This window comes from Pseudorca crassidens, chromosome 20, assembly GCF_039906515.1.
Source record: "Pseudorca crassidens isolate mPseCra1 chromosome 20, mPseCra1.hap1, whole genome shotgun sequence".
Lineage (NCBI taxonomy): Eukaryota > Metazoa > Chordata > Mammalia > Artiodactyla > Delphinidae > Pseudorca > Pseudorca crassidens.
This window is the reverse complement of record NC_090315.1, coordinates 35,578,392-35,596,593: the sequence shown is the minus strand read 5'-3', so window position 1 is coordinate 35,596,593 and position 18,202 is coordinate 35,578,392. Positions and strand designations below refer to the sequence as shown.

Genomic DNA, 18,202 nt, shown 5'->3' with positions numbered 1-18,202 from the left:
TGTCCATTTGTATCCTCTACCATGTCCTTTAATAAACTGGTAAATGTAATTGTTCCCCTGAGCTCTGTGTGCCTCTCTAGCAAACTAACAGAACCCAAGGAGGGAGTCATGGGAACCCCCAAATGGTAGCCAAGCCGGACAGAAGTTGTGGGTAACCTGGGGACCGACTACTTGCCATTGGCATCTGAAATGGGGTGGGAAGAGGCTTGTGGGACTAAGCCCTTAACCTGGGGGATCTGACGCTATCTCCAAGTAGGCAGTATCAGAATTGAGCTCAGTTGTAGGACACCCAGCTAGTGTCGTGGGGAATTGCTTGGTGGGGGAAAAACCTACACATTCAGTGACCAGAAGTGTCAAAAGTGAAGGGTTCTGTGTGAGTAGTAAAGGAGAAACACAGAAGGTGGGAGACTGAACTGAGTTTTTCCATTACAGACCCTATGAGGCAGATATAATTATAATACCCACTTTGCAGAGGAGAAAATCGAGGCCTAGAGAGGTTAAGTGCTCTGCCTAAGGTCACAGAGCAAGTAGCAGACCTGGGGTTTGAACCTGTATATTTCTGGCTCTGAAACCCATGCACTTAAGGGCCTAAAGAGACGGGAAAGTTCTAGAAGGGATGTTTATTGGAGGCAGGGTAAGGAAAGACACATAAGGGGAGAAGGCCAAGGTGTCAGTGTGCAGAGGGGGACAGCCACTAAGATGGGCCCTGAGCCCAAGGTCACAGAACACCATCATCAGAGGTGGAGCTGGGCCAGAACCTGCAATATTTATTCCTTAAACCAGGCTGCCTCATCAGCTACAGCGTAGTTTGGGGAAGGCAGTCCTGCTTTACAGTTGCCCCAACTCTGCCCAGAGGTTTTCCCCATCCACAAGCCCTTCCCTGGATCCCCCTCCCCAGCCGGAACCTCCTCCTCCGCCCCGCCCCTCCCCTCACGCACGCTGAAAATTTCCCCAGAAAGTTTGCGGCTGAAAGCCCCCCAGATAGAAGCTGCCCCCTTACCACCCACACCCACGCCCTCCCCCTGCCAGGCTGCCAGGCAGGGTCCAGCCACCCCAGACCCCTGCTCCCATCTCACCCCTCTGAGGACAGCCTGTACACTCTGTTATCTCGTCTCCGTGGTAACATCTTTCAAGGCTGACGGCCGGTCCTGGGAGAAGAGGCTTCTGGGAAATGTAGTCTTTTGACACTACTCAGGTCTGGGTCCAGAAGACCCACTGTGGCATGTCCCTCAGCCAGTGGTGGGCTGGAGCCAGCTTGTGCCAGCTTGCAAGAGCTGATTTTTTAAACTTCAGGAATGTTTGTGAGCCCATTGACAAACACAACCATTATTAAAATTTAAATTATAAAAACGTATAAGTTAATAGATTATATTAAAAACAAAGGTAAATACTCAAAACTCATCACTTCCTAATTATTTTACTGCATTTCATTATTATCTAAGCTCTTGAGGTCATTTATGCCTATTGTATCTTTACAACGAAAATATTATGTAAGTGTGAGCTACTCTGAATCTTTTTCCTTCAGTGATGTCATATTGATAGCTTAAAATTGGCCATGAGATTATTTACACCACAGAAATTGGCAAATGCTACAGACTAGGGCTTTTTCTCTCATCAGGTAGTTGTTAAAACATTTACCAGGACACCACGGCTTCTGCTCCATGCATGGTCAATGTGGCCTTCTTCAAAACATATGGAAACCAGTGTGGGTCCTGGCATGGCTGCCTGTCATAGTGGACAGAGCCAGGCTCCCTGAGTCTTGGTTCTAGTCCAGGCTGGACTGCTGGTTTAGTATATAACTCATGGGACAGAGAAAACTTATCCATTAGGTTAGTGGCCCATGAAAATGCTTAATTTTAATTTATTTTAAATTCCGAAGAAAAAATGAATAGACTGATAATGAATATATAATTATGAATCCACCCAGGATTATAATTGTCTTTGTACCAATGCAGTCACAAAATATAATTTTTTCTGTTCTGTTTTTAAAGGAAAGGGCCCACAAAACTTGTAATGCTGCCTTGTAGTGGGCAGCGGAGTACAGAGAAATACTGCAGGTGTCCTGACAAGGTTATATAGTTGCTGTTATTGATGAAAATGTAGGAATCACCTCATTCTCAATAATAAAGAATAATTTTTTCTTCTGGCTGGAACATTATGTAGTCATGAAAAATAAAGTGTGAAGGATAAATTAGACCAAGGGAAATCCCCAGAGAAGGCATGTGGACATCAGTCCTGGATTTCGCCCTGGGATTACCTCTGTGGGGAATTCACCTGGGATGAGGCCAGGAAGGGAGGAGGAAAAGGCAAATGTGATATGTTAGGCTGGTGGAATGGAGCACAGGCCTCATTGCCCCTTTTTTCCCATGCAACACCTAATTTCCTTTGTAAAATGATTTATTCCCCTTTACCCACTCCCATTCCCTGCCCACATAGACATCATTCTGATGCGCTCCCCCCCGCAAATGAGCATTCTTTGGCATACTCCTGGTGTTTTTCATTTGTGTTAATGATATTGTATTAATATCTCTATTTCTTACATTTTCACTAAGAACTGTGTGTTTAAGATCCACCCCAGTTGCTGTGTGTCCATGGACACACAATAATTACCTCTCTACTCTCCCAGCAGTGGACACCCTGCTTTGCCATCAACTTCCATTATCCACAGGTAATGCAACACATGTCATCGGTGGAGTCCTTTCTAGACCAGTAAATGTTTCTCTGGGGTAAATAACCAGGAGCGGGATGGTTGGCTCAGCAGCGGCACCTCACTTTTCTCCAGGCAGCGAAACCTACACGCTCCCCACCTCCCACAATGCACGGGGGAGCCTGGTACCCTTGACCCCACCAGCAGCTGATATTCTCTCCCTTCCTTATGTTTGCCAGTTTCATAGAGGTACAATGAGATCTCGCTGTAATTTAACATGCCTCTCTCTGATTACTAATGATTTTAAATGTGTCTTCATGTGCTAATGTGTTAGTTTTAGGCGTTTCCTCCTCTGAAATTGTCTTTTAAAACCTCAGACCATTTTTCTTTATTGGGGAAGTATCTTGTTTGGATTGCAGGACTTCCAGATGTTAATCCCTGGTTTCAGATGCTGCAAATACCTCCCCCCATTCTGTCACATGTCTTCTAACATCTCCCATGGTGACCTTCATTAAACAGAAAACCTTAATTTTGATGTAATTAAATTTATCAGGTTTTGGTTTGATGTTTTGTGCTTATGAATTTTTGTTTGAGAAATCCTTCCTTGCACTTAAGTCACAAAAATATTTTCCTATGTTAACTTTATAATTTTGCCATCCCATTTAGACCTTTACTCTGCCTGGAACCCATCTCTGTAGGAGGGGTTAAGTAAGGATTTTGTTTTATTTTTCCCCATACAATGAGCTAATTTTCCAATACCACCATCAGACCATTCGTCCCTTCTTTGTGATGTCACTCTTGTCGTGTATTAAATCCCCCAGGTGCATACGAGTCTGCCACTGAGCCCTCTGTTCTGTTCCACTGGTCTTCATGCCTATCCCTGCACAGACTCCATGGTGAATTTATCACTATGGCCTTGTAAAATCTTTATATCTGCAGGTCAGTTCTTCTTTCTATGTCCTCTTTCATTAAGGATGACTTAGCTATTTGAGGACTATATGCCTTAATATAAATTTTAGAATAAGTTTTAGAAAGTCTAAAAATATCATTTAGAATGTTTACTGGAATCACATTGTATTCATAGATCAAATTGTGAAGAACTCTTATCTTTTGATATTGTTACCTCTCTGAAAGCACAGAGCAAATAGGTCTTCTTATTTCCTGTCTATTTGTTAGATTGTAATGGAAAAAATACTAGGAATGAAGAAATTGAGGCAGAACAGAGAGAACCAGGCAGGGAACCACGGTGAGGGGACACTCTTCCTGCAGCACACAGATGACCACTGCAACCCAGAGCCTGATAAAGTGTCAGCCAAGGCCAAGCTCCGGCTTAGTCACATTCACGCTGGGCCAGGTGGGCAGCCGTCTTAGCCAGTATCTCATTTAATCATCAGCCCTGTCGGGCAGCTACTGCCATCCCTGCTTTGCAGATTCAGTAAGTGGGGAATTGGTCCAAGGCAAAGAATCTGGACCAGGCAGGCTGACCTCAGAGTCCATGCTCATAACCATGGTGCTATCCACCTCCCAGGCTGCTCTTGTGATGATTCAGTGGCAGGGAACCCTGTCTATCCACGCTGGACCTTGGGATGTATTTTTGCCACAGCCCTCCCTGGCCTGAGCACGCGCTCCACTTGGCACTTGGAGCCACTTTTGCAGTGACTTCAGGCAATGAGGGATCCCAGCCCCTCTGCCCCTGCCTGGCCCTGGGGTGGAGAGCCAGGCAGAGAAAAGGACATCCGTACTATTAGCTACGCTCCCCGTCTGCCCTCCGCATCTGCACCTGGAAACGCACCCCATGCGGCGCTTGTTGTTCTGTTGGTCGCACATCCCACTGAGTACGTCTTAATGAGAAAGCAAGGAAGAAGAAAGAAAAAGCCACCACCCAGGATTTCCCTTGAGACTCGGGGGTCAGGAATGAGGTGATAATTCTTAAACCCATGGAGACCCCAGCTCTACTGTTGGCCCAGCTTGCAGGGTGGTCTTGGGTGGGTCCCTGGGCCTCTCTCGGCCTCCATTTCATCCTCCCCACCCAGGGCTGGTCCACTTGGCAGAGCTGTACAAGGAATCCGGAAGGGAGCTTTAAACTTCATACCCTCCCAGTTTACAAACAGGTTGCAGAAGCTCACAATCTGCTTTACACCCAGGTTTTCTTTAAGCCAAGGGGGGTTCTCAGGGAGCAAACTAACTCCCGCTGACTTAGTGCTGGGCACTTTACTTTTGTCACCTCACTTAATGCTCTCAGGACAAGGCAAGGACTCAATGAGCCCCATCTTACATAGGGTGAAACTGAGGTTCAGAGAGGTGCGGTGACAGGCCCAGGGTCACACAGGCCCTAAGCAGCAGAGCTAGGATTTGAACCCAGGCCTGTCAGACACTGGATCAGTGTTCTTTCTGAGGACAGGTTAGTAACCCTGAGACTTTGGGGTAAGGTTGCTGAGACCTTCAGTGTGAGAAACGGCTGTTTGTGAAGATAAGCCCGAAACCCACCAAGTCTGCCCACAAAAACTGATAATGTGGCTCAACTGTCGCAATGTCCACACTCTAAGATTTCCCTTCCAGGAACACAGTGACTTGCATAAACCAAGGGTCCCGGGCCTCCTTTCTTTCATCTGTTTGCTGGGTGGGAGGAGGGAGAAGGGGAATCCAGTCCAGGGCATCTGGGGGGAAGAGGCAGACTTCTCACCTGTAGAAGGTGCTGGACCGTCTGCAAAGCACACTGGGAAGGGTGGGGTTTGGGGAGGGAGGGTGAGCTGTCCCAGTAGTAAGTTAGGGCTGAAGTGCGCAGTGGCTGTAAGGGGACGGGGACGGATACCAGTGCCCTGCCCTCCTGGTTGGGCCAGGCCAGGGGGCCAGTGTGTCTCTGCATCTGTCCGTCTCTCTCCTTTTGTTTTCTTTCTTTGTGGCAGTTCATCTGTTAATTCTTTCTCTCTCTCTCTCTCTCTCTCCATCTCTCTATCTCTGTATCCCTACTTCTGTCTCTACTGTCACTGCCTCTTTTTTGCTTCCTACTGAGGAAACCAGTGGTTTCGAAATCAAGCCCAGCCACTGGAAGTGACAAACCCAGCTGGGTCTGGTCTGAGGCACTCCCCTGGCTCAGGGCCCTGTCAGGCTGGTGCCAAACTCACACCTCCATCGAGGGCCAACTAATATTTATTCAGGGCCTGCCGAACGTGCCAGGCTGGGGCTGGGCTGAACCGGTGAGCGAGCAAAGCTGTCAAAGTGCCCGCCTGCTCTATAGGAGCTCAGACTTCAGAAGAAATGCCCACCCTGTCTCTGCTCAGCCCACACCCCCTGCCCCCGGCCCTGGCTCCTCAGGCCTCAGAGGTGCAGCGCCCCGCCCCGCCCTCCCGTCCCCTCCCGCCCCCTCAACCCGAGACAGGGGCAGGCCAGAGTGGGGAACGGGGGCTTGCTTGACGTATCCCACCTACTGAGTAAGTGGCATTCTTTGATATTCGGTGTCCCCAACACTTGGAGGGCTGGCAGCCCCCTGAACGGTAGGGGGTCTTCCATGAGGATGGGCCCTGGTGAGTGGCTGAGACCAGGGGCAGCCTGGGTGCGAGGACCAAACCCCACTCCCCCCCCCCACCAGGCAACAAACCTCCAGTCCACAACTGCCCCAGTGCCTGAGGGGATGGTGGCCCTGAGGGCCCCCCAGGTGCCCGGCCAGAGGGTGGAGTTGTGGGAGGGCAGTGACAAGGGGAAGGAAGGGAGGGGAGCGGCTGGGGGCTCCTTCAAGAGGCCAATGACAGACTTCCTTATTTGGGCTCAGGCCCTTCCTGAGACCAGAAGGCCGCTTTGCTCTGAAGGCAGGGGGTGGGCGTGCCGGCAGGGTCTTAGGATTACAGGGATTTGAGACTCCTGCCATCCTGGATCTGTGAACTCTCAGACCCATAGGTGTATCTGGATAAGACCTTTGAGGCCACATGGTCCAACCTGGTTCCCATCCCCTTGCTCCCCAGTCCTATTGTACAGAGAAGGGCGCTGAGGCCCAGAAGGAAGCAGGGAGCACCTCTTCCCTCCCACCAAGGTCACTCAGCAAATCAGAGCTGAGTCCAGAGTGCAGGCCAGCCCCAGCCTGGCCACACGGCAGCCCGCTATTCATGAGACACGGTGAGGGTCTGGTCAGCCCGGGCAGTGCCGGAAGACGAGGTCACGGTGCTCTGTCTTGGGAAGTAGAGAACAACAAACCAGCAGAAGATGAAGACACCTGTCAGGGAGGAGAGGGCCTCAGTGAGCCTGGGGTGGGGCCTGGGCTGGCGGCCACTCAGAGGAGGAATCGCTCCACTGTAAAAGTTCAAGAATGTATAGAAAAATCAGACAAAAAATGAAACCTACTCCTGAAAAAGAACCAAATAGATAACTTGAGAATGAAATCCAGAGTCCTCGAAATAAAATCTATACACACAGCTATCTCATAAAAGAAAGACCGAAATGAAGGAATTTTCAGACATGCAAGACAACTACCACTGCCCCTCTTATAGAGGATTATTGCAGGATGTGCTTCAGCAAGAAGAAAAGGGAAGACGTGAGGTATGAAAATTGTAGTAAGTACAGAAATTGATAGAAAAGTAAAAATCTTTGTGTTTCTTTAAAAAAAAATGTAGAACTAAAACCCTACACAACAATAAAAAATATTGAGAAGAGTTCAAGGGCAGTTAAAGTGGGCTGAGGGCTCTGTTTGGGAAGAAGAGAGAAATACTGAGTTACACTCAGTTGAAATAACTCAGTGCGGTGAAGTGTTCAGACTTAACTATGATGGGTAACCTCAGAAAGGATAATGACATAATCCACAGTTTCAAGGTGCATCCCTCTCCAAGCCGTAACCCCTGGGAATTTTCAGAGGTGGACTCATAATTCTTCATCTGGGGACAGTCTCTGGTGGCCTAATAATAACGACTTCTGTTGTTGTTAACATAGTTCCCATATATTGAAGGCCTCCTGTATTACACACACACATTATCTCAGTTATTCATCATGAAATCTGGCGAGAAAAGTACTGGAATTATCCCAGCTGTACAGGTGACTGGATCAGAGGAGCTGAGTGACTTGCTGGGGTGGTGAGTGGAGGTGGGATTTGAACCCCGGTCTGCTTGTCCCCAAGTGCTGCCAACCATGGTGCCATGTAGTCTTGTGAGGCACTGGGAGCCAGCCCTGTTCTTGTGGGCTTGCACCTGCTGGATCTAGGACCCCTCGGTTCCTAGTAACTCCTTGTCATTCCTCTCTTCACAGTCAGGCTGTGATGCTTCTTTAAGTTGCGTGTATGAAACAGGGGTATGAGGAACAAAGAGGACAGGTGGGGGCGGGGAAACCGTGTCCCACATGCACCCTGGGCGCCTGCCCCTTTGCTGGGTATCAGAGAAAGAACCCCGCGGGAGCAGGGAGCAGACGTAGCAAGCATTTCCTCCACTAACCATTTGCTTCCTGCCTTCACAGCCCCTTAGAGATTCTGTTTGTGTCACGTGGCCTTCACATCACATGATCCCGCCCTCCTGGTCACAGATGATTGGACCAGACATGGACACCTGACCCAAGATGGCCCAGTCAGATCCTTGACTCTCCTAAGAACATGGAAGAGACTGAAGCAGACCATGGTCACTAGACTTGGAAGGTCACATAGGGATGAGGGGGCCATATTGGGCAGCCAGTTGGGGGCCATGGGTAGGAATGGGCCAGTGGAGAGAAGAATGAAGAAGCTTCCACAGAGAGAAGGTGAGAGACTACGTGTGACTCCAGAGAAAAAGATGGGGAAGTATCTGCTTTGGTTTGGGTGGCTTTTCCTGACCCTGCTACCAGCTCCCATGAGGTCAGCCAGGCTTCCTGTCCTGGGGTCCTTGGGGGAGCCTTGGATATTTAAAATCAGTGCCCTGGACTTGAGCGAGCCTGAGTAGCATCCTGTTTCTTGCCATCTACCCCCTCCCCCCAAAGCCCCCCAACACCCCCTGGTGCAGGCGAGGCAGCTCGTCACCTCCCTGGCCCAGGAGCCTCACCTTGCAGAGACGTGAACAGTGCAAAGACGTAGGTGGTGGACAGGCCTAGGGGTGTGAGGATGGCCAGCCCCCAGCTCATGCCCACCAGGCTCGAGAGGCCCAGCAGGGTGAGGACCCCCTTCCAGTGCTGCCGCTTCTCCTTGCCCGCTGTGGCACTCGACAGAGTGAAGATCTTCAAGGCCACCAGGCCCAGGACCACGGCGCTGAAGAGGAAGGTGATGAGGAAATAGCCGTGGACAGTGACGTAGAGCGCAGAGGTGGCAGTTTTCTCACAGAACCAGCACCTGGAGGAGGCGGATGGCCGTTAGGACCAGAGGAAGTCTCCTGAGAGCAAGCCCTGGGCTGTCTCCCTGCCAGATCTTCTCTGACCAAAAAGATGCCTTCTCCCATCTCCACCCATCCATTCCCCACTCTCCCGGGGGAGGGGCTGTCACAAGGCTCCAGGCTGCTGTCTCTTTAGACCAGTGAGTGTAAAAGGCCAGTTCTGTCCCAAAGACATGTTTCGTTCACCCCACATTATGTTGTGAGAAAAAAAAAATTGAATTAATGACCACCTTTTAAAAGTGAAATGTTTGGCATAAACATCCAAATTTTTTTTTTTTTTTTTTTGGCCACGCCACACAGCATGTGGAATCTTAATTCCCTGAACAGGGATTGAACCCAGGCCCTGGCAGTGAAAGCACCAAGTCCTAACCACTGGACCGCCAGGGAATTCCTGAAATATCCAGATTTCTGCTTCTCTTATAAAACCATACAGCTGGCAGCTCTGTGGATGCCCTCCGGAGGGACAGTAGTCAGCTGCCCATTAGACTGGCACGTGATTGCCAGTCTGTCGCTGTGCCCACCCAGGCCGCTGCGTGTACTTATGTTCCCTGCCTGGCCCCTGGGACCCTGCATTTGAGGCCCTGGGGACAGGACCAAGGCCCCACCAGCTCTTCTTAGCACAGAACCATGGGCCTCAGGCAGGTACCCTGGGAGAGGCTCAGCTCAGCTCCCCTGTTCCCTGCACTGCAGGAGTGAAAGCCCAAAAGAGCCTGTGGATCAGTCCCCCATTGTACAGATGAGGAGACCGAGGCTCTGGAAGGGGACAGGCTTGCCCAAGGTCACACAGCTACTCAGAGACAGAGTCTGGGTGGAATCAGGGCTGCTGCAAATATTGGGCAGGTTGTGCCCTGCACAAGGGCACCTGGCTGGGGGGCAGGTGGGGGCTGAGATCCAACTCACCCTCCACTCACCAGGCTGAGCACCTGGCATGGCAGGTCAGAGGGATGGGGGGGTACCTTTTAAAATTTGCCCAAAGGTGCTATATAGGCTGTGGTGACCCAGGCTAGAGCAAGGCATCCTGCCTCCTGGTCCGGTTCTTTCTCCTTCTCACCCCCTCTCTCATTGTACTTGCTCTCTCTGGGCCTCAGTTTACCCCTGCAGGCCGTGCGCTAGCTGGATCTGAGGATCCTTTGCTTTGACTTACTCGTCTCTCTTCCCAGGATTCCCTCCTCTCCCCACCTCCACCTCCTTCTGGCCCCCAGGACCCTGAGGCCACCGCAGCTTCCACAGCCAGCACTCACAGCTCCAGCGTGGTGGTGTTCTTCTTGTCACGGATGGCGTAGGGGCCATAGCTGTTGGCGCTCCCAGTGCCGATGACTATTAGGGCAGGCAGGCCTGGGGGCAAGGGGAGGAGGAGGTATGGCATTGCTGGGGCTCCCTTGGCACGTCCTCCTCCAAATCCCCCTCCAGCTGTCCATCCCTCGAGCTCTGAGCCAATCAGAGAGGGAGCTGCCCCTCCCTCGCCCCAGGCTGGTCCCCTTGCTGCGTCTTCCAGAGTCAGCCATCCCCTCTGCCTGGCCAAGCGGCACCTACCCCAGCCCACGAGGCTCAGCTTCAGGAAGTAGTGCCCGAAGTAGGTGTTAAAGACCTTGATGACGAGCAGGTAGAGGTGGAAGGCTTCCAGGCCCATCCAGGTGAAGGCACAGAGCAGGAAGTAGTGGAAGACGGCCCCCCGGGCCCAACAGGCAGCATCGGACCCCTTCAGGCCGTACCCCACATTGATGAAGAAGGCCAGATTCAGGAGAAATAAGCTGACGCTCAAGGCCACGTGGATCTTGGGGACGTCTTCGGAGTTCAACTTCTGCCGGGAAAACCTGGGGCGAGAAGGGCCAGTGAGAGGCTGCAAGGGGGCACCCAGGCCTCTCCGTCCGATCACCTCTGTTCCATCCCTGCCAGCAACCAGCGTGTGAGAACATTCCAGTTCAAGTCCACGAGCCCTCTCACGACCCATAGGGCCCTGTGGATTCTGGATCCTGTTGGCTTCATCCCTTGACTCCACGCTTGAGCCAAACTACCTAATTGGCAATTCCCTAAATGCATTCTGCTTCTCTACGCCTCCCGGACTTGCCCACACTCTTCCCTCTGCTCTCAATGCCGTTCCCTGCTTCACCTTCAAAATCCCCCTTGGGTGTTTCTTTCTGGGAAGGCTGTCTCTGAACGTCACTTATCCCAGGCTTATTTGGAAGTTTCCCAGGAGTGAGCGCAGCGTAACTCTCCACCCACCCCTTATTTCCATCTCTCCCCAGGCTTTGACCTGGGGCCTAACACAATAAGCAGGAGGAAGCCCTGCATTGGTTGAGTGAGTCGGCAGACAGGGCATGGATGTATGAAGCCTAGAACTTAGTAGGGAGGGGGAGGCTCAGAGAGGAACAGGGACTCAGAGCAGCACAGGGCAGGGGCTCCAGACTCCCAGTCCAGGGCTTCTTCCCAGGGCTCACTTCCCCCTCTGTGGAGTTCCCACTGCGAATCCCTAGCAAATCAGCTCCCAAAGGACTCTCACTGGAGGGGTGGGAGCTCAGGGCTGCCTGGAGTGGGCGTGAGGGATAATGTCCACCTCACCTGAGATGCCAGGCCCCACCCCTGGGAGAGGCTGACGGCTCCTCCTGGTGCTCCGAGCCCGTCTCACAGGGTCCAGCAGTGCAGCCAGCTGGCAAGTCATGCTCAGCTTGTATTCGGCCAGGGCTCGGGGGATGCGGGCAGGGCCGGCACCACTTACACTCACAGTTCGGTCCGAGATGGAGTGGGCGGGGCTGGTGGGGGCCTCAGCCCAGGGCCAGACAGTGCCAGCATGTGCAGGAAGGCAGTGGGAGGGCCCCAGACCGGGAGTCAGGAGACCAAGGGCTGCTCCAGGCCCGTCGTGGGTCGGGAGGCCAGCCGTGGGCCTGCTCCCACAGGCTTCTTGAGGCTGGCAGTTCCTGTGGCTCCCTCCGCCATGGCCGGGGCCTGGGCACAGGCTGCAGTAGCCTCTGATGTTTCTGCTCCTCCTTCTTCCAGAAACAGCCCCAGGTTTCCCTTGGGAGCACCCTTCCCCACTCTCAGCCATGCACTCTCAAACCCAAGAGCAGGCACTAGGGTGGCCCGACCAATCAGTGTAATTCATCCTTTCACCACAGTGGCGTGTTCAGTCATGGGCACATGGTCTAAGTTAGACCAGTATAACTCAACTCTGGTATACATGGGATAAAACTGCATAGACATATATACACACACACACGCAGGACATGCACAGGGTCAGCTTCCTTGGTGTATGACCTCTGCAGGCCCCTGCACTCAGAAGGGCCCTATGTTCGTTTTAATGCTCTGCTGTCACCATCTTGAAATTCTTAATAATTTTTGAGCAACGGGCTACATATTTTCATTTTGGACTGGGTCCTACAAATGATATAGCCAGTCCTGTGTGCGTGTGTGGACATGCGCACGCACACACACACAATTGAGTGCATGTGGAAAATGGTGAAAACTGAATGAGCTCTGTAGTCTTGTTAGCAGTGCTGTACCAATGTCAATCTCCTGGTTTTATATTGTACTACAGTTATAGAAAATGTCGTCACTGAGGAAAGCTGGATGAAGGAACCATGGGACTCTAGGTACTATTTTTGCAAGCTCCTGTTAGCCTATAATTATTTCAAAATAAAAATTTTTTAATTTATTTATTTATGTATTTTTACTTTTGGCTGCACTGGGTCTTTGTTGCTGCACGTGGGCTTTCTCTAGTTGCAGCGAGCAGGGGCTACTCTTCGTTGTGGTGCGCAGGCTTCTCATTGAGGTGGCTTCTCTTGTTACGGAGCATGGGCTCTAGGTGCGCGGGCTACAGTAGTTGTGGCATGAGGGCTCAGTAGTTGTGGCTCTTGGGCTCTAGAGTGCAGGCTCAGTAGTTGTGGCGCACGGGCTTAGTTGCTCCGCGGCATGTGGGATCCTCCCGGACCAGGGCTCGAACCCGTGTCCCCTGCGTTGGCAGGCGGATTCCTAACCACTGTGCCATCAGAGAAGTCCAATAAAGTTTTTTTAGAAACTTCAATTCTGGGCCTTAGTTTAGAATATTAGCTGTCCAGGCAGCTAAGAAGCTATGATGCAAGCCTGGGGCTCCCCAAGGCCCCTGAGTATGGAGAAGTTGCCTGACATGACTGACAAAGGAGAAAGCAAAGTTTTGAGAATCAGAGGGACACCAAGTCCTGGGGACATCTTTTGAGCCCCTGGATCCAACATCACCTGAAGTGAGCTCACCTTGGGCTTTTCAGTTCTGTGAACCACACATTACCTATTATGTTTAAGCCAATCTGAGTTGAGCTTCTGCCACTTGTAACTGAAATAGCCAGACACATTTCAACCTCCAATCCCATTTTATAGGTGAGGAAACGGAGGTTTGGAGAAAATATCAGTATAGTGCTGCATGACTAACACTACCCTGCTGGTTTCTACCCTGCCCTGCTGCCGCCCTTGAGGGCAGGAGGGAGATGTGGGGTGGGGATGGGGTGACCCACCTCAGGAAAGCGTAGAGGACAACGGTGAAGGCCAGGAAGATCATGGAGGTTCCGCAGCCAGCCTGGGAAATGCGTGTGAGGGTCTTTACGGTGACTTGGTCCAAGATCGGCCTCTGTGGACGATCCCCCAAATAAGAATCCTATCAGTTGGAGACCAGGCCAGGCAGCCTCCTCCCTGGGCCGGGAGCCTTGGCACTTCCAGAATTGCTAGGATGGCGGGGGGCGGGGTGGCGCGCCATTACCAGCAGCAAGGCGAAGAAGGTCAGGTGGTCACAGCGGCAGATGGTCCTATCGACTCCGACGTCTGTGGAGCAGCCCTTGGAAGCCCAGTCTCCTGACGACCCTGGGGAGGAGAGGGAGCCTAGGGGAGGGGCCAGGAATATAGGGAAGCAGAGGGGAGGGGAAGGCAGGGAAAGAGAGGAAAGAAAGAGGGGAGGGGCCCTGCGGTTGGAGTCCTGTCCCCTAAGGAGCCCTTACCCTCTGCCCATCTTACCCAGGGAAGATCCTCCAGGCCCTACCTTTAGTCACGTCCCAGAATACACAGCTGAGGGTCATGTTCTGAAACCAGAGATTGGGAGTCGGGGCGAGGCAGGGGAAGTTGGGAGAGGGGAGAGGAGGGTAGGACGGGGAGGGGGAGAAGACAGTGTGCTCTGGGTCTCAGCACAGGCACGCATTAGGTAGAAGCAAGTCTCAGCCTGTGGTCACACAGGAACGCGAAGCGTTTGATGTATCCTGGGTCAGCGCGTCGGGGGGTGTGAAGAGGTGCGGGGCTGTGGCTGGCAGGGGCGCATGTCTGCAGGCACGTGCCTTTAGGGGAGCGTGTGTGTGGGGAGCCGTGCACGTGCACGTGTGTTTGCCAGGTCCCCTGGGCATCTCTGTGAGCACAGGAGCGGAGGGTGTCGGGGAGGCATGTGGAGACATGCGTGCACAGGGTGGGCGTGTGTCCCTGGGCACAATTGTGTGTCTGGATTTGAATCCAGACCTATGTAAACCCAGGTGGATGTGGGAGCATGGGGTGTGCAGAGTCCGTGTGTGTCTGCCCCTATGCCCAGGGGTGCCCACCCACATGTCTGCCCCTCAGGAGCTGCCAGGCCAGGGTGGGGGACTCACAGGAGGCTGGTGCTGGTGGGAGAAGGTGATCTCCAAAGGCTCAGCCAGGCCGGTGACGTTTATATGACCCAAACTCAAGCCCACCACGCGATTGTTCAACACGCTGCTGCCATCCTCTAGGCTGAGCCGAGGGCCCTGTGGAGGGACACGGGTGAGGCCAGGCTGCACGAGCGGCTGCCCCAACCCAGCCCTTCTCAGGGCTCCTGGGAGCCTCTAGGGCTTGTGGCCCTTGCCTGGAGGGCAAAGTCTGGGGCCGGGGGAACAGGGGGCAGGGAGTCATGGGCGACCTTCTTCCTGCTGCTCTCTGTAGTCTGCTCCAGCTGGGCCAGGGCGGGCCCTACCCTCCAGGCCAAACGGCTGCAAAGCCGTGTACCTGATGGCTCTCCATTGCTGGTCTCCAGGCCTCCTCCGCCCTCTTAACTGGAGTGCAGGCTTAGAAGGAAGATCAGCCGGGAAACGGAGGGCAGTGGTGCCTACAGGTGGGGCGCACCTGCCCACATCAGCACTCAGGGATACACATGTCCCCATGGGAGTGGAGACACACCTCTGGGGACACGCCTGGTACAAATTTGCAAGGGCCTGGGTACACTTGCTCATGTGAACATGGTCACACCAGCACACGTGATTACGTGCGCACCAGGAATAAGGAAGGAGATACATGTTTGTGCATGCACGAGGCCACACAGGGGTCATGAACACACTTGGGATACACACACAGGAGTCCAAGGGCACAGGTGTGGGCAGTCCAAACAGCGGAGCGTGAATAACCGGCGTGAGCCCGCAGTCCACAGACCCTAGAGACAGGGGTCTGGGATGGCCTCGGCTGCTTTAGGCACCCTCCAGAGGCTCCTCACCTCCTCCATCCCCATCGGGCCCCTCAGCAAAGACTCCAGAGAGGGCAAGCATGTCCTGCTTAACCAAGCACGGAACCTCAGCCACCCTGAGCCTCTCCTCACCTTGAAGACATTCCCTGAACCAATATCCAGGATGGTTATGGCCAACCGAACCATTGGCCTGCTGCCCTGCAAGGATCCAAAAAGGCTCCTGGGCAGCCGGACTCTGTCAGTGTGCCGGTGCTCGTCCTCTGTCACCTGCTTCGGAATCTGCAACCACAGACCCAGCCGCTCTGTCTTTCCCTGAGGAGCCCAGCCCCCAACACAGGTCCTGCCCACCCCTCCCCCAGGTGGAAGGAGAAACAGGCATGCTGGGTGGTGGGGCAGCACTGAGGACCGAGGACAGCTCTGAGAGGCAGGACACCTGGGGGCCGGTCCTAGCCCTGCTCTGTCCAGGCTGTGAGCTCCTGGCCAAATCACAGCCCTTGTGGAGCCTCGGTTTTCCCAATATGGAGAATGGAGCCAGTAAGATGCCCGCGCGGCCACCCATCAGGTTGAAAGTGGGCTGTGAAGGGGCGACACCTGGACAGGTCAGTTTGCAAGTGTTAGAGAGGGTCAGTTGTGGTGCTTTTGGCCAGGGTCCTGACCCCCGTTGTGCTGACATACGGCTATGGGGACAGTGTCTATTTTCCAACTCAGGGATAAATGGAAAGCGTAAGGCCATCAGGAAGGGAGACAGCAAGGGCCGAGAGGGAGGACACAAGAATTCACACTGAATGTGATACCCACCCTCACCCAACAACAACACATTTTGTAAAAGCTAAGAATGGTCAAAATATTAAACTAAATTTTACTGATAGTTGCGAAGCGTGTTTTGTTCATTCTCTGACCTCATTGCTCCCCCTGGGACTGTAGCCTGGTCCCACCTGGTCCTGCCTCAAAAGCATCCCATGGGCATTGGAACAGGGGGCGCTAAGTGTTGTAGCCGAGAGCCTCAACTTTCTGCTTCCCAATCCAGAACCTTGTCAAAAGGACATGTGATTGATTTCACAGGCCGGTGCCTACCCCACGCAGAGGGCTCAGCTGCTGGGGTGACGTGATAAAGGGTTGAGAAAGGTCCCGTCCATCTTCCATCTCCCCTTCTCCAGGCAGACCTAAAATCCCTCCACGATAGACCACTTCCCTGCTGCCCAAACTTCCACCCTCAGCTTTATGCCTTAAGTGAGGCTGTGCCCTTGCTGCACCAAGCATTCCCGGTGAGTTATTTCATTTGCTCCCTCTGACAACCTTGAAAGTGGGCAATACCATCCCCATTTTACAGATGGGGAAACCAAGGCTCAGAAAAGTTAGGTAATTTGCCCAATATCACAATAGCTGGTAAGGGGCGGAACTGGGATTTGAATCCAGACCTATGTAAACCCAGAGTCTGCCCGTTAACCCTTTGCAGCACCTCTACAAGTGCCTTTACCTGGTTTCTAATGTGTCCCCTGGTGGAAGAGTTCAAGGGAACCTCAGACTTTGGAGGAGCCTTCGAGCTCATTTTACAGATGAGGACTCAGGGGCCCAGAGAGGGGAGGGGATTTCCTGGAGGACACCTAATCAGGTGGTGGGAAGTCCAGGGCTAGAATCCTGACTCTCGATTCGGTGATCTTCTGAAGGTCTCATCCTAGCACCCTGGGTAATATATTACCAGGATCCACTCAACCAATTAACTCACAGCACCCATTAGCCAGGTGGCAGAGAACTACTAAACGGGACATGGGATGGATAACTGTTGATGGGCACCAAGCACAGACCATGACTCTCAGAAAAATATGCCTGAGGAAAGTAGGACCAGGACCAGCCAGTGGGGATGGGGGGAAGCCTTCACCTGAGAGGGGGTCAGAGAGAAGTGCAGGTCTTCTGAGATGTTGGTGTTGATGTTCTTGACAAGAGCCTTCAAAAAATCCATATTCACCGTCTCTGTCAGACTCTTCTCCACCAGATGGATCTCATAGTTCAGCCAGTATCTGCAAGGGAAGACAGGGTCTTGCAGGCTGAGTTACCCACTCACTCAGTCCATTCACCTGGATGACGGGAGGAGAGATACCATGCGCAGCAATCATCAGGCTCCTGGTGTAGGAGAGGTGACCCCGAATATCAAAGGGAAGACCCTGGGATGCTGCAGGAGGAGAGGGGTGGCACGGGAGTGATTCATGCTGGTTCTGAGGGATTCCGGAGCCAGTGGCCCCTCTGAGCATTTTATGTATTTCTCTTTTTTTGTAACAAAATACATTACAATGTACTTTGTATTTTATGTATACATGTATACATAAAATACAAAATAAAATAAAATACAAAATGTATTTTAATCATTTTAAAGTGTGCAATTCAGTGGCATTAAATACATTCACAATGTGTGAAACCATCTTTGCTATCTAGTTCCAGAACATGTCCATCACCTCAAAAGGAAACCCTGAACCCATTAAGCAGTTACTCTTCCCCCAGCCTCTGGCAACCACTAATCTATGAATTTGCTTATACTGGACATTTCATATTAATGGAATTATATGATATCTGGTCTTTTGTGTCTGGCTTCTTTCACTTAGCATGTTTTCAAGGTTTATCTATGTTGTAGCATGTATACGTATTTCATTCCTTTCTATGGATGAATAAAATTCCTTTGTATGCATATACCGTATTTTGTCTATACATTTAACCATTGATGGGCATTTGGATTGTTTCCACTTTTTGGCTATTGTGAATAGAGCTGCTTGTATTTACGTAAAAGCTTTTGTTAGAAGACTTGTTTTTAATTCTTTTGGGTGGATACCTAGGAGT

The 18,202-nt window shown here is 52.1% G+C and overlaps 1 protein-coding gene across 6 annotated transcripts in view; it reads right to left on the bottom strand.

Moving 5' to 3' along the window:
* The window catches only part of ADGRG3 (adhesion G protein-coupled receptor G3), a 31,495-nt gene that overhangs the window by 1,196 nt on the left and 12,097 nt on the right, over nucleotides 1–18,202 (bottom strand). For 2 of the 6 annotated variants that reach the window (XM_067720400.1, XM_067720399.1), the window contains exons 3-11: nucleotides 17,253–17,391; nucleotides 15,506–15,652; nucleotides 14,550–14,684; nucleotides 13,958–13,997; nucleotides 13,682–13,800; nucleotides 13,440–13,552; nucleotides 10,492–10,772; nucleotides 10,200–10,293; nucleotides 8,635–8,918 (exon numbers count right to left, since the gene is read on the bottom strand). In XM_067720400.1, coding sequence (XP_067576501.1) covers nucleotides 8,635–8,918; nucleotides 10,200–10,293; nucleotides 10,492–10,772; nucleotides 13,440–13,552; nucleotides 13,682–13,800; nucleotides 13,958–13,997; nucleotides 14,550–14,684; nucleotides 15,506–15,652; nucleotides 17,253–17,391 — 1,352 coding nt within the window. Of the gene's footprint in view, nucleotides 1–5,985; nucleotides 6,932–7,220; nucleotides 7,893–8,634; nucleotides 8,919–10,199; nucleotides 10,294–10,491; nucleotides 10,773–13,439; nucleotides 13,553–13,681; nucleotides 13,801–13,957; nucleotides 13,998–14,549; nucleotides 14,685–15,505; nucleotides 15,653–17,252; nucleotides 17,392–18,202 lie in introns of those variants that run through there. The other 4 variants (XM_067720396.1, XM_067720397.1, XM_067720401.1 and 1 more) reach the window with 4 other exon arrangements.